Genomic DNA, 14,244 nt, shown 5'->3' with positions numbered 1-14,244 from the left:
AAATAAATGCATGGCTCCTAACAAAGCTGTATTTAATAGCACCAATTCTATTCTATTAATACAGTATCTGTAAATAGACAGATATATAAATAGACAGACAGATAAACCTTTCAAATTTAAATAATAAATATATATATATGTGTGTGTGTGTGTGTGTGTGTGTGTGTGTGTGTGTGTGTGTGCTTATGTATTAATGTAAAGTAGCAAAAGTGGCATATAAAATCGTGCATTTTTGGGAAAAAAGCGTTACACTGGAAGGTCTTATATGTTTCATTTTACTGCATGCAAACTAGCACCAAAGATCACATCACGTCTCCAAAAACGAAGAAAGAGGAGAAAAAGAAGTGCACGGCGCTCATTCATGCGCCACTTTGCCGGCTAGGCTGGAGATGCAGGCAGCTCCGCTGTGTGTAATAGGAAAATACAGATTTTCATTCTTACTTTGCGGACTCATTAGAAGGGAAATTCTGTGAATAAAACCCCGCACCGAGTTCCCCTGCTGGTCTGAAGCTGTTCAGCTCCCTCGCAGCTGGAAATCCCCCCCCAGACGCAAGCGGGATATAAAAGGGCGCAGGCCTCCTTCCTCTCTCAGTGTTCTCTCCTCCTCCCCTCAGCTCAGTTCAGTACAGTGTGCAGCCAGGCGCGCAGCTCAGCCATGGAGCGCAGCATGAGCCATATGGATTACTTACACACGGAGCCGAAACAGGGCAAAATGCAGCAGCAGCTGACCGAGGAGCGCTTCGACAGCGGCGTGGACTCGCTAAAAGAGGACGAATGTTATAACAAGATCGTGGAGGAAATGTGCAGCCTGGACGTGTCCTCTCCGCTGGACGAGAGCACTTTTACGCACGAAGTCTGGAAAGACGAAGTCACAGAAGACGGAGACACGTAGGTTTTACTCCAACTTTTCCTTTTTTTGCACATTTTTGCCCTTATTTTAGGCACTTTTGTACATTTTTAATGCTAAAACAAGCTTTTATTCAACAATTCAATTCAGTTCAATTTAGGAAGACGTGCGCAATGCCTTCCAAGGCTTTAGAAAAGGGTTTTTCACATGCGTTTTTTTAAAGGGTTTTTCACGTGCGAACGTTTTGTTGGAAATTAGTTAAAAGTTTGAAACGTTGGCACACAAACAAAGCAGCCTTGGCTGCAGTTCCCTTCCGCTGGGGGCGCTGCTGAGTAGTGGGAAAGTCCCTGGCGTGCGGCCAAGCGTTCGTAACGCATGAGATGGTGTCGAAGCCACAGAGGGTGGAAATAACCTACACACACACACACACACAAAAAAAAAAAACTCCAGTATTGCGAAATACTTAAGTGCACAGACTTTTTTTGTTGCTGAGCCCACTTCCTCTTGCTGGTATTCTTGTAATGTTGAATTCTGAGTAACACCTACTCACTCTCCTTCCTCCTCCTCCACCTCCCTTTCTGTTTTCCAGGTATCTTCACCTTGCAGTCATACATGGGGCGGAAGATTATGCCATCCAGATCATCAAGCAGTCAGTGAAGGACCCCTTTTTGAACAGGCAGAACAACCAGAGACAGGTAAATGTCAAAATTGGTAAACAAATGACAAAAAGACAAAAGAAACACAACCCCCCCAGAATCCCCCCCCCCCCCAAAAAAAAAACAAAAAAAAAACGAAAACACCCGTTTGACAACTGATTTCTGTTTCTTCTGTAGACGGCACTTCACTTGGCTGTAATCACAGAGCAGCCGCACGTCGTGGAGAGGCTCCTGATGGCCGGCTGTGACCCCTGTTTGGTGGATCAGAACGGAAACACAGCCCTCCACATCGCGTGCAAGAGGGGCTCGATGGCCTGCTTCTCTGTGCTCACGCAGATCAACACACAGCACCTGAGATCCGTACTCTCCTTCCCAAACTACAACGGTACATCCACTTTTAATGCATTAAAACCTAAAAAAAAAGACACTTTTCACACTTTAGAACGTCTGAAACTGAACATGGTTTTTCATCTCCGTTCTCCAATTTCTATTACAGGACACACGTGTCTCCACATTGCCTCAATCTACAGCTACCTCTCCATGGTGGAGAACCTTGTCCAGCTCGGAGCCGATATTAACGCAAAGGTATGTGTCTCTCCCATCGTCTCGTGTTTCCAACGAAACCAGCTTTCCGAAGCAAATCTTTCTGAGTGAAACACAACTAACGTGAGCTCCACGTTCCCTTCAGGAGCAGTGTAGTGGCCGGACATCCCTGCACCTGGCTGTGGACCTCCAGAACCTGGCTCTGGTGCACCAGCTAATCGCCCTGGGTGCCGATGCCAACAGCCTGACCTACGGCGGGTACACGCCGTACCACCTGACCCTCGGCCGGCAGAACAGAGACATCCAGCAGCATTTGTACGAGAGGACGGCACAAGAGCTGCGGACGCTGCCTGAAAGTGAGAGTGAGGAAAGCGAAGAGGAGATGATGTCTGATGACGAATATGTAAGTTTGACACATTTTCAGCCCCAGTTATGTGGGGTTACATTTCAGTTACTTATAGCCACACAACTTAGTTTGGTTATGAAATGAATGAATATTAATAAGAGAATAATGAACGTAGTATTCAAGAGACTTAGATACTAAATCACTGTCAACTCATTTTTTGGATTCACTGATTTGTGTTCTTCCTCACAGATGTATGATGACATTCAGTTTGGTGGGAAGTGAAGTAATGAAGCCAGAACCACATTTCTCATGAAGCGAAGTGAACGGCAGCTAACACTCGTATGTAAGGCCGCTAGGAAGGGACACAACCTTCCGAAAGCCTGCTGGGACCGAAGCACGTGCCGCAGGGATGACCGGGCCGGAGACACGAGACTGAAAACAAAAACAGCATCCAGCACCCAGGGGATTAGGGGAAGCATCTCCTTATGAACCCCCTACAATAAAGTATATGGACAGCAAGTGTATCATATTGTAAAAAAGAAAACAAAGAGAGATTTATTTTTATACAATGTAAATACTAAATATGACACTATTGTAAATCATGTTTATTTCTGTGTATGACCACCAAAAACGATGTTAAATTAAAAAAGAACATTCCTCTGAATCCTGTCTGACTGCTCCTTCACTTCATGGGTGGCTGGAAAACTTTCAAAAAACAGTTTCCAGCCTTCACATTTCTCTGTACCGAGAAGCTTGTGTGAGCTCACGTAAGTCACAGCCCTAGTGGAAAAGTTAAAATAGATGACTTGAGCCTTACCGTATTTGTCAAGCGAAGAAAATCCCTGATTACGTACTGTAAACAGTATCGTTTCCTCGGTGGAGGCCGTGACTCACACAGCTGTCATTATGAATAAAATTCCTTATGTTTGTAGAGGTGGGGTCACATGTGAGTCATTTTTAGCAAAAGTTCCCCTATGGGTTTCAAAAACGTGGAGTTTCCTTTTAACCTACAGTAACATGAATGGTAGGTCACTGAAGTTGTGACAGCTGAGGATCAAATACTGGATAATAAAGGATTAAGGCTTCAAATCCCATTTAAAAATACTGGAATCATTACATTGCTAACTACATATATGTACTGTAGTATTATTATGTATATTACTTTAATATTTTCTACTATCATTAACAAATAAATTGTGTAAAAAGCACCCCCACCCCCAAGAAGCATCCCCAACAGGATCATGCTTTGTTTTGTCATACACTAAACCTTCGCAGGATTTATGGAAGCAGGTGGCTGTTCTTAGGGAAACTCCAGCGGCTTTGTTCTCATGAGGCAGACAGTTACTGTTTAGTCCCATTCAGTGAAGGCGCTGTGCATCATCATGCTGTCACATGCTGGGAGGTGAATTCCAGGCTGAGTTCATCGCTCTCTCCACCTCCGATGGTTGTAATGTACACAGAGCGAGGGCTACATCATCAGAAAATGGGCAAATGTTATTTTATGAAACTATTACATCATAATAGTTTAATCCAAACTGTACATGATGTTCCTTCCACTTTGGCCTCTATATGGACCTCTGCCTTATTTAAAGGGGAATTCCATCCATTTATCAAAATGTCTTTATAACGTACTGGTTAAGAAGCTGCTGAGAGTGGTTTGTCGTGTTCTAGAGTCAGAATGCTTCACAGTGGTGGTGATAGGAACCAGACATCCACCTCCCAAAGCTCCCTCTCTGAAAGTTATTACGTGAGACGTAAGACTACGTGAGACTAAGGTTTTAGCCTAAAATGTACTTTTTAAGCTGAAACATGCAGGGTCCCTAAAAAAGGGCATATTATTTCAGATTTTCCTCTATGTTCCCATCATCATCATCATTCCATATAAAACTCAGAAGACAAGTGTAGGTTCACTGAGTTTCGGATAGTAAAGAAAATGGCTATATTTGTGTTGTAGTCATGGCAACCACTGGTTCCCATCACCACCACTGTAAAGACATCTGACAACATCAACTCAATTCAAGCCACTCTGAATGACTTTGTTTGCATTTCAACTGTTGACTTAAGCAGATACTGTGGAAAAAATTGGTGGACTTCCCCTTTCATACAGAAGTAAATGACAAGACCAAGCAATCTAACTCAAATGAAAACTGAAGAGTTTTTAGACGCGCCCAAACCCAGTTATAAAGACGCAAAATAGCAGATTATGTGAAAAGGAGTGGAATTGGAGGCGTGTTGGCTTTGTCCTCACTTGCATAACAGTTTGTCTTCCATATCTCTGCACTGAGTCACGGTTCAGGACACAAGATACAGATCCGAACAGTAAGTTCTGGCCCCACAGGGGCTGTTTAAACAAGTGTACGTCTCTCCGTATAAGACGAAGACGTAAATGTGAACATAAGTAGCAGTATATGACTCTGCGGGGAGTCCCTGCTTCTCTACTTCTATTTTCATTTCCTAAAGCAGCGAAACAGTTTTACTACAGATTCTGATAAATGGGCTCTGTAACAGGTGCTTTAAAGTCACATCACTGTAAGCATTAACCAGATCATTGGAAGATTTTAAGATAAACTGAAAACTCAGGGTGCTCATTTAGTCTTTCCACTCCTAAAGCTGGCTTTCTAGCTATAAGGCTTAATAAGCCTTAATTTATGAATGAAATATATATATATATATATATATATATATATATAGGCTAACAGTTTGCTTAATCTTAATATCTTGACACATTGAGATGTATTTGCTATTTTACCATTTATAATCTCTTCCATGTTATTAACCCAACTGGATTTGGATTAAAGGGACATTTGCATATAAATCTCATGCATGCAACTATTTTACCCCACAGATTAAACAGTGTGATACTTTTGTTGGTAAAGTTTTTATTTGTTTGATTAGATCAGGTCATTTCTTGCACTCTGACAGGTTTTGTAAACAGGTCCTTTTACTATTTTTAACCCAACGCACCAGCAAACTTCAAGTTGACAGTTGGTCAGCGAATAAGGAATTTTGTTGTAGTTTTACATTAATTATTTCTTGTATCTCACTGAAACAAGTGGAGAAATTGTGTGGAAAGTGCAGATTCTGAACTTTTAACCCCATGCCACATGTGTCTGTACAAACAAGAGTTGTTTTATTATGATTTGAAACTATCGTTGGGCATACAGTCTTATCTCGTGGTTATATTTTTACCACATTCATCATTTTTGTGACACTGAAAGATTAGGAAAACCAAACTGTAAATAAAAATGAAAGTAATAACTTTTAAGGGTTGAGGCTTATAGTTGGTCAGCTGGTTTCTTTATTATACACATAATTCTAAAGCAAAAATAAAGCAACTGCAGTTCTCTTTTTCTCCAAAACCATCTTTAATGGAACAGGGGAAATCTACATGGGAACATGGTTTGCATCACTAGAAACAGGTCAGACGCATCTTCAGCTTCATCTTAATCAGTCCCTCTCAGACAGACACACCAAGTGGGCATCCACTTCTGACTCCGAGAGAATCCTGAAACAGGGGGAACAGTTAGAACACTCATAACATACTAGCATAATTTACATGTAATAGTTGATAATAAAATATGTATATCGCTTAACTATTGAGTTTCAATACAATTTGCGATTCAGCATTCTGTAACAAAATAATCCCAAAAACTGGCAGCTCACATTTTTTAAGCTCCTCTGCAAAAAGCCCAGTTGTTCAAGTGTGGGTGTGTCCATTGTGTAAGCCCCGCCCCCACCTTTTACAATGACAGTATCTGATCATTTTCCCTGTTCAACAGCTATTTTCAGAATTTTTGATAATTTAGGATTTTTAAGTTGAGGCACAAGTATTTGTATATCGCCCCAGCTGCTCAACAGACGATGCCATCTCCACCACACTCCACCTAGACAATAAAGACACCTACGTCAGAATGCTGTTAACAGACTTCAGTTCAGCGTTCAACACCATCATTCCTCAGCAGCTGATCGGAAAACTAAGCCTGCTGGGCCTGAACACCTCCCTCTGTAACTGGGTCCTGGATTTCCTGACTGGGAGACCTCAGTTAGTCAGGATAGGTAATAACATCTCCATCTCCGGTGTCCCTCAGGGCTGTGTGCTCAGTCCACTGCTGTTTACTCTGCTGACTCATGACTGTACTGCAAAGCACAGCTCAAACCACATCATCAAGTTCGCTGATGACACGACTGTGGTGGGTCTGATCAGCAAGAACGACGAGTCAACGTACAGAAAGGAGGTGCAGCGGCTAACAGACTGGAGCAGAACCAACAACCTGTCTCTGAATGTGGACAAAACTAAGGAGATGGTTGTTGACTTCCGAAGAGTGCGAGGTGACCACCCCCCACTGAACATCACTGGCTCTGCTGCGGTAATCGTCAGGAGCACCAAATTCCTCTGTGTCCACATCACAGAGAACCTCACCTGGTCCCTCAACACCAACTCCATAGCCAAGAGAGCCCAGCAGCGCCTCTACTTCCTGCGGAGACTGAAGAAGACTCATCTCCCTCCTCCCACCTTCACCATGTTCTACAGGGGGACTGTGGAGAGCATCCTGAGCAGCTGCATCATCGCTTGGTTTGGGAATTGCACCGCCTCAGACCGCAAGACCCTACAGCATATAGTGAGGACAGCTGAGAAGATCATCGGGGTCTCTCTCCCCTCCATCATGGACATCTACAGCACACGCTGTATCCGGAAAGCCACCAGCATTGTGGACGATCCCATCGATCCCTCATACGGACTTTACTCACTGCTGCCATCTGGCAGAAGGTACCGGAGCATCCGTGCCAACACTGCCAGACACTGCAACAGCTTTGTTCCTCAAGCAATCAGGTTCTTAAACTCACAAGGACTGTGTACTTGTACAAAGATGGAATGACAATAAAAGCCTCTTGACCTTGACCTTGAAGTATTTCACATCCAACCATATTCTTGTAATATGCAGGGTGATTCATCCGATTTCAAAATTATTTATTTCACTTGTAAATCATTAAAGAACAATGCAATAAATTGTAAATGGTGAGAACGAGCATAAAGTTTACAAGTGCTCAGCGTCTTGCAGTTGTACAGACAACATCAACTTGACAGTCAAATTCATCCCACACTCAATTGAGCATGTCAGGTGTTGCTGTACTGACGGCTCTTTCAATGCGATTTCTGAGATTGTCCAGTGTTGCAGAACCAATGACGAACGCTCTGAGCTGTTGGAGGTTCACTTTGCACAGTTATGACGAATTCAGTCTTACTGAAGTGGAGAACACAAAACGTTTCCTGCTCAGGGGTCACTGTTTCTCGCAGACTAAAGGGAGTCATCTTCCGATGACAGTCAGAAACTCTATGATCCCCTCTTTCAGTTGGTATGTGATTGGTTCCTAGGTCCTTCACAGTTGTAAAAATATGGCCCATTGAAATGGGATGAATCTTTTTGAATCACTCTGTATATATGTGTATGTGTCATGATGTAAGTGTATGTGTTTACACACACACACCAGCCACTAATGAAATGGCTGGTGTGTGTGTGTTATATTTTATATATCTATATAACATAACATAATACAATACAATACAATACAATATATAATATAAAACACACACACGCCACTTTATTAGGTACAATTGCTGTACCTTGTACATTGTTCAATTGCTTGTTAACACAAATAGCTAATCAGCCAATCACACGGCCGCAGCTCACTGCATTTAGGCCTGTAGAGGTGGTCAAGACGACTTGCTGAAGTGCAGGCCGAGCATCAGAACGGGGAAGAAAGGGGATTTAAGGGACTTTGAACGTGGCGTGGTTGTTGGTGCCAGACGGGCTGGTCGGAGTATTTCAGAAACTGCTGATCTGCTGGGATTTTCACGCTCAACCATCTCTAGGGTTTACAGAGAACGGTCCGAAAAAGAGGAAATATCCAGTGAGCGGTCAGTTGTGTGGACGAAAATGCCTTGTTGATGTGAGAGGTCAGAGGAGAATGGGCAGACTGGTTCCAGATGATAGAAAGGCAACAGGAACTCAAATAACCAACCAACATCTCTGAGGAACGTTTCCAACACCTTTTGTTGAAAGTCTGCCACGAAGAATTAAGACAGTTCTGAAGACAAAAGGGGGTCCAACCTTTAACTAGCAAGGGGTACCTAATAAAGTGGCCGGTGAGTACATACATTTTATATATATATATATATATATATATATATATATATATATATATATATATATATACATACATACATACATACCACACACACACACACACACACACACACACACACACACACACAGGTTTCAGACAGTGGGTAGGAAGCTATAGAAATGAAATGTCCAGGTGTGTCCAGATTGAAGAACAGAGCTGTGGAAAATTATATCCAGAATGCCTCATATTTAACAAGTACTGATCAGTTCTTGAGGCAGATAACTAGACTAAATGACAAACACAGAAGTATACTATTCATAATTTTACATCTTGTTTACACTGCTTTGGCCTCCAGGAAGAGTTTATACTCCTGGAATTGCCGTATTAGAGTAGGAAGTAGGAAGTTATGTGTCTGACCTGTTTCACTGTATGAATTTTGTGAAGTGTTCCATTTTTATTGACCAACAACAAAAGTATTTTTAATTTCCTACTTCCCATAACACAATCTGTTAAGCGCTGGAAAAAACCAATAAGCTGCGGTTGGAAAGATATCTCGATTCTATGAATCCCTAATTTATGAATGACTTCTGAAGAAAAGGCAGAGTCATCTGAGCACAGGCGTGTCCAGAGCAGAAGCCCTGCCCCTCTCAGGGCACTTCACTCTGATCGGCTGACCAATTTTGTCACTGACTGTTGTTTCCAGAGATGAGATTAATGTTCAACTGATTCCCAGTGCTCTAAAACATCCACTCATGCCTCACCATACCACACCAGCTGGATTAGACAGAAACTGATGATCTGATCTCTGTGGTAATTCCAAATTTAATGGATACACTGGAGTTCATGAGGCTGTTTACATTTATTACAAGATGTGAAATAATACTAATACTAATAATAATAGTTATAAACGACTACACACCAGTGGTCTGTAAATTCGTGCATGGGGTCATTTTGGTGCCTGTGACATGTACTCAACACAGTTGTATGCAAACTTGACACTTCAGGTCAAATTATGTTTCGTTGATTTGCCATATCAAGCATCAACGTCTCCTTTTAACCTTCAAAGCTCTTGAAGGTCTCGCCCCTCAGTGAACTCCTTCAACCGTACTGTCCCTCTCGCTTTACCTTCTCATCTTTCAAAGGCCAACTCAACACCTTCCTCCTTACTGCTCTTTACTCTTTTTCAAAGTGTTACTCCCCCCCCCCCCTCCCACCCCATTTTAATGCCAGTGTTGAACTCACCGGAATCTGGGGTCCTCCGCTGTAATGATGCCCACTTCCAGCTCAGACGGTTTGAAATCAATAGAGAGCACAGTGGAGAGACAGCTGATCGCAGTCTGCAAGGAGTACAGAAGAAATGATAACTAACAACATTAACTGAAGTTAGAACACTGGACCAAAGTATGTTACACAGCTAAAAACAACGGAGGCACCTTGAGGCCTGACCTTTGGCTATACTTCAGATTTATAAGCGTCATACAGTGTCAGAAACCACAATCAAATCTTTTAGAGAGAACTGAACATCTGCACATGGTTTGAGGCTGTGCAGGTAGCACTTTGCTAAGTGGTGTACAGGAGCTTGTATTATCATTTGTTTTACGGGGCAGTCGTGGGCAGGAGGTCAGGGAACCAGCCTTGTGACCGGAAGGTCGCCGGTTTGATCCACAGAGCCGACAGTCCATGACTGAGGTGTCCTTGAGCAAGACACCTAACCCCCAACTCCTCCCCGGGCGCTGCGGATTGCGATGCCCACCGCTCCGGGCAAGTGTGCTCACTAGTGTGTATGTGGTGTGTCACTGCATTGATGGGTTAAATGTGGAGGTGAAATTTCCCTGTTGTGGGACTAATAAGGGTCACTTAATCTTAATCTGCTAGTTACATTAGACTTTAGCTCCAGTACTAAAACCAAAGAAGCACTTCTGATACCAAACATCTTGGCTGATCAACTACATTTGAGGCAAGGAGGAGAAACTGCGTACATTTTATTTTCAGCTAATTAACTGATTTAAACATGTTATACTGCATTTCAATTAGTTGTTTTTTATTTCATTCTTTGTACCTTTCCTAGGTGACTGTTCTGTCTTTAATCATCTTAGTGGATCATTTAGATTTAGTAGTCTTATCTTAGTTGCTTAAACTGCACTTTTATCACTATTTTTATTCATCTTTTTGTATTGTTAATCAAGCTGTGCTACACTGCAAGTGAGTATCACTCAGCGTTTGAATAAAGCTTCATTTATTGATTGATTGACTTTATACCTCAATGGTTTCTTCGAAGGTCCAATCGTGTTTCTTCTTCACTTTCTTCTCCAGGAAGCTAGTGGCTTCAGTCTGTTTCACACCAGCCGCTGTGGCCTTGAAGCCACAGTAATAGCCGGCTGGATCACACTTATACACCTGGGGTCCGTTCTCCTCATCAATACCGATCACAATCATGCCTGAAACAGAAAACAGGTTGAGGGTTAGTTTAGTTGATGTTGTTTTGTTGATGCTTTTTACTTTAAATATAGAAATAAATCCTATGCTTATATAGAAGTCCAGTTATGATGATCTATGCACCAAAGCAGAATATTTTCAATGCATGTAAGAATTAATGTTTCCCCATCTTTACTACCCCATGTTTTCTCATAGCTGTGTTAAGACTTTCTAATAAGAATTATTCTTTTTTTTTGTGAACAACTGTTTTATCGCCCTTCAACATATATGTTAGCATGCATATCATGACATTTAGAAAACAAATATTGTTATTCAAAAGATTTATGCCCCTTTAAAAAGACTTACAGCAGCCAAGTGGCCTCATTTCTGCATTCTGTGTATAAACTTGAGAGATGTCAGCGATCCTCTTACAAAGCATGTCCACTGGAATCTCATAGCCATATTTATACGTCCAGTTAGCTGCTTCGTAGCGCGCTCTCTGCACCTGAGACCGGCTGTCAGCTGAAATCACAAGACACAACAGAGAAATAAGAATTACAGGTAAATGCTAAGGGAGTTTAGCCATATAACATATAACAAAAACAAAAGCTGAAGTCGCACACCTGTCATCCCTGACATCACACAGCCAATGTTTTCTGTTATCCTGAACAGGTGAGTGACTGTAGAAGCATCCAGGAGCTTGTCCTGAAAAGATAATTAAAGTTGTCATTATTGTTTTTCTTTATTATTTTTAAACAATCATTAGGCAGATATGTGTGTAATGTGTGCAAGTGAACTCACTGGAACTTTTTTCTGTGTAACGACAACCGCACAGTCTTTACCCCGAACAGCGACTGATGTGAGACCACCTTGGTTAATGGCCTTGAAGGCATATTCTGTGTGGGTGAAAATGTTAGAAGCAGCAATAAATCAGTTACTTTTACTCCAAACATAGAGTGCACATTTTAAAAAGTCAGAAAATATTTATTCTGAGTAGTTAAAAACAAACAAACAAACAAACAAACAAACAAACAACAAAAAAAACTGTTCTATTCTCATTCATTCCTTAAAATGCTACATTTAATGTGATCTGATATTGTGAAGTACTCAGAAAAGACTGTGATATTAGAAGTTATCAATATTGCCCAACACTAAACAAATATAAGATAATATAATAAGAAAGGCACAAGTGCAGAAAACTGGTAGTAGATAAACAAACAATCTTGCAAGCATCACTACAAGCATGATTCAGCATTACTGCAATCACAGAACAAGGAAAACTAAATTATATCTTAATTTGCTAACTACCGCTAAACGACATATAAATGTATAATCTCAGTAAAAAAAATTAAATAAATAACGTTAAATTACAAACCAAACAGGATGAATGACAATACACGCCAACTCTGACGCGAAGCTAACGTTAGCTGTTGTGTATTTCCTCGTTCCACCTTAAATGGTACCACAGTTGCATTCTGGCGCCGGACGCTTCAGTAACCGCTGCACCATTTAAGGTGGAACGGAAAATTCGAAGGAGAAGCTGAAGAATCGGCAGCCAACAACACCAAAAAAAAGACACGATGCAAACTCACCTACTTGATAAAGCCTACCCTCCGGCGAAAAAATAGTAATATGGCGGTCAAACCCAGCGCTTGAGCCGCGGGACATCTTTATTTCTGATTTTAAAAGCGAAAACAACTGCAATATCTTCTACTTTTTTGCCGCGTTACCATGCAGAATGGGTCCTCCACCCGGAAATGGTTGTGCGTAATCCTTCCCGGATCGCAAATCCAGCGATTTACATATCATATACAAGCCGGTTAACAGCGGACATGATTTAACGATCAGCAAAGGGGCCCTAAACCCGGCTCAAAGTGCTCACTAGTTAGTTCGAAACATACTAAATGACAGTTTTCAGTTACTTATATTGTATATGAAGAATAGGCCAATGGCCACTTTATTAGAAGCACCTACCCTGTACTTCCACTCACTGGCCACTTTATTAGAAGCACCTACCCTGTACTTCCACTCACTGGCCACTTTATTAGAAACACCTACCCTGTACTTCCACTCAAAGGCCACTTTATTAGAAACACCTACCCTGTACTTCCACTCAAAGGCCACTTTATTAGAAACACCTACCCTGTACTTCCACTCAATGGCCACTTTATTAGAAGCACCTACCCTGTACTTCCACTCACTGGCCACTTTATTAGAAACACCCACCCTGTACTTCCACTCACTGGCCACTTTATTAGAAGCACCTACCCCGTATTTACACTCACTGGCCACTTTATTAGAAGAACCTACTCTGTACTTCCACTCACTGGTCACTTTATTAGAAACACATACCCTGTACTTCCACTCACTGGCCACTTTATTAGAAACACCCACCCTGTACTTCCACTCACTATATTTAGAATTACAACCATTTGTTACTGTGCTTGCGCACTGTGAAATTAGACCTCTGCATTTAACCCATCCGTGCAGTGAAACACCCACATACATGCACACTAGTGAACACACACATTAGGGGGCAGTGAGCACACTTGCCTGGAGCAGTGGGCAGCCCTATCCACGGCACCCGGGGAGCAACTGGGGGTTAGGTGCCTTGCTCAAGGGGATCAAACCGGCAACCTTCCGGTCACAGGGCTGGTTCCCTAACCTCCAGCCCACGACTGGCCACTTTATGAGAAACACCTGCCTCTCTCTCTCTCGTTCATTTTGTTCTAGAATGTTCTTTCCCATTTACTATTCTATAATGTTCTCCACCATTTATACCATTCTAAAACGTTTTCTTCATTCACACTGATGTAGACTTTTATGCCCCTTTCATGCTGTTCTAGAATGTTCTAAACTATTCACACTGCTTTGAAACTCTTCTCCTCCATTTATACTGTTCTGGAATGTTCTACCCAGTTCACATCTTTCCTCAGTGCTCTCACCATTTATACGGTTCTGGAATGTTCTTCCTCATTCACACCATTCTCAAAAGTTCTCCCCACGGTTATCATGAGTAAACCTGGCAAGGAGAGGAACATTTAAGACAAGCACTAACATCAGGCATATCTTTCCTTTGACGGCAATGAATCCTTCCAGCAACACGTAATTCTTTGCTGATAAGTGCTGAAAGACAGATGCTATAGCCCAGGAACACTTCTGATGGTATGCTCTTTAAAAGATGGTTCAATTTGCATGATTAAATGGTTCCTTGCATTACTGAAGGGTTCTTTAGATCAATGAAGAACGTGTTGTAGATGGTTCTGTACAGAACCCTTTTTAAAAGGGTTCTATTTAGCACCAAAAAGTGT

The 14,244-nt window shown here is 41.9% G+C and overlaps 2 protein-coding genes across 2 annotated transcripts; one reads left to right on the top strand and one right to left on the bottom strand.

The window, feature by feature from the left end:
• The first annotated feature begins 597 nt into the window (after window positions 1-597).
• nfkbiaa (nuclear factor of kappa light polypeptide gene enhancer in B-cells inhibitor, alpha a) lies at window positions 598-3,038 on the top strand. Its single transcript, XM_017724679.2, has 6 exons — window positions 598-888; window positions 1,437-1,542; window positions 1,681-1,888; window positions 2,000-2,088; window positions 2,192-2,449; window positions 2,642-3,038. The coding sequence occupies exons 1-6, from the start codon at window positions 656-658 to the stop codon at window positions 2,672-2,674; spliced, it is 927 nt and encodes a 308-aa protein (XP_017580168.1). The 5' UTR covers window positions 598-655; the 3' UTR covers window positions 2,675-3,038.
• Window positions 3,039-5,733: 2,695 nt separating this feature from the next.
• Window positions 5,734-12,699, bottom strand: psma6b (proteasome 20S subunit alpha 6b). The gene is made up of 7 exons (XM_017724680.1): window positions 12,526-12,699; window positions 11,735-11,829; window positions 11,557-11,638; window positions 11,300-11,455; window positions 10,778-10,956; window positions 9,761-9,855; window positions 5,734-5,897 (listed from the first exon to the last, which is right to left on the bottom strand). The coding sequence occupies exons 1-7, from the start codon at window positions 12,599-12,601 to the stop codon at window positions 5,840-5,842; spliced, it is 741 nt and encodes a 246-aa protein (XP_017580169.1). The 5' UTR covers window positions 12,602-12,699; the 3' UTR covers window positions 5,734-5,839.
• Between the last annotated feature and the right edge of the window lie 1,545 nt (window positions 12,700-14,244).

The sequence above is a fragment of the Pygocentrus nattereri genome, chromosome 4, assembly GCF_015220715.1.
Source record: "Pygocentrus nattereri isolate fPygNat1 chromosome 4, fPygNat1.pri, whole genome shotgun sequence".
NCBI lineage: Eukaryota > Metazoa > Chordata > Actinopteri > Characiformes > Serrasalmidae > Pygocentrus > Pygocentrus nattereri.
Note: the sequence above shows the minus strand (reverse complement) of the source record. Positions and strands in the feature narration are given on the sequence as shown.

Coding starts and splice junctions, on each gene's coding strand:
- psma6b (XM_017724680.1), bottom strand. CDS start 12,601: ATGTCCCGCGGCTCAAGCGCTGGGTTTGACCGCCATATTACTATTTTT. Junction 11,456..11,556: donor TGTGATGTCAGGGATGACAG/GTGTGCGACTTC, acceptor TTGTGATTTCAG/CTGACAGCCGGTCTCAGGTG. Junction 10,957..11,299: donor AATGAGGCCACTTGGCTGCT/GTAAGTCTTTTT, acceptor TTTCTGTTTCAG/GCATGATTGTGATCGGTATT.
- nfkbiaa (XM_017724679.2), top strand. CDS start 656: ATGGAGCGCAGCATGAGCCATATGGATTACTTACACACGGAGCCGAAA. Junction 889..1,436: donor GTCACAGAAGACGGAGACAC/GTAGGTTTTACT, acceptor TCTGTTTTCCAG/GTATCTTCACCTTGCAGTCA. Junction 2,450..2,641: donor TGATGTCTGATGACGAATAT/GTAAGTTTGACA, acceptor TCTTCCTCACAG/ATGTATGATGACATTCAGTT.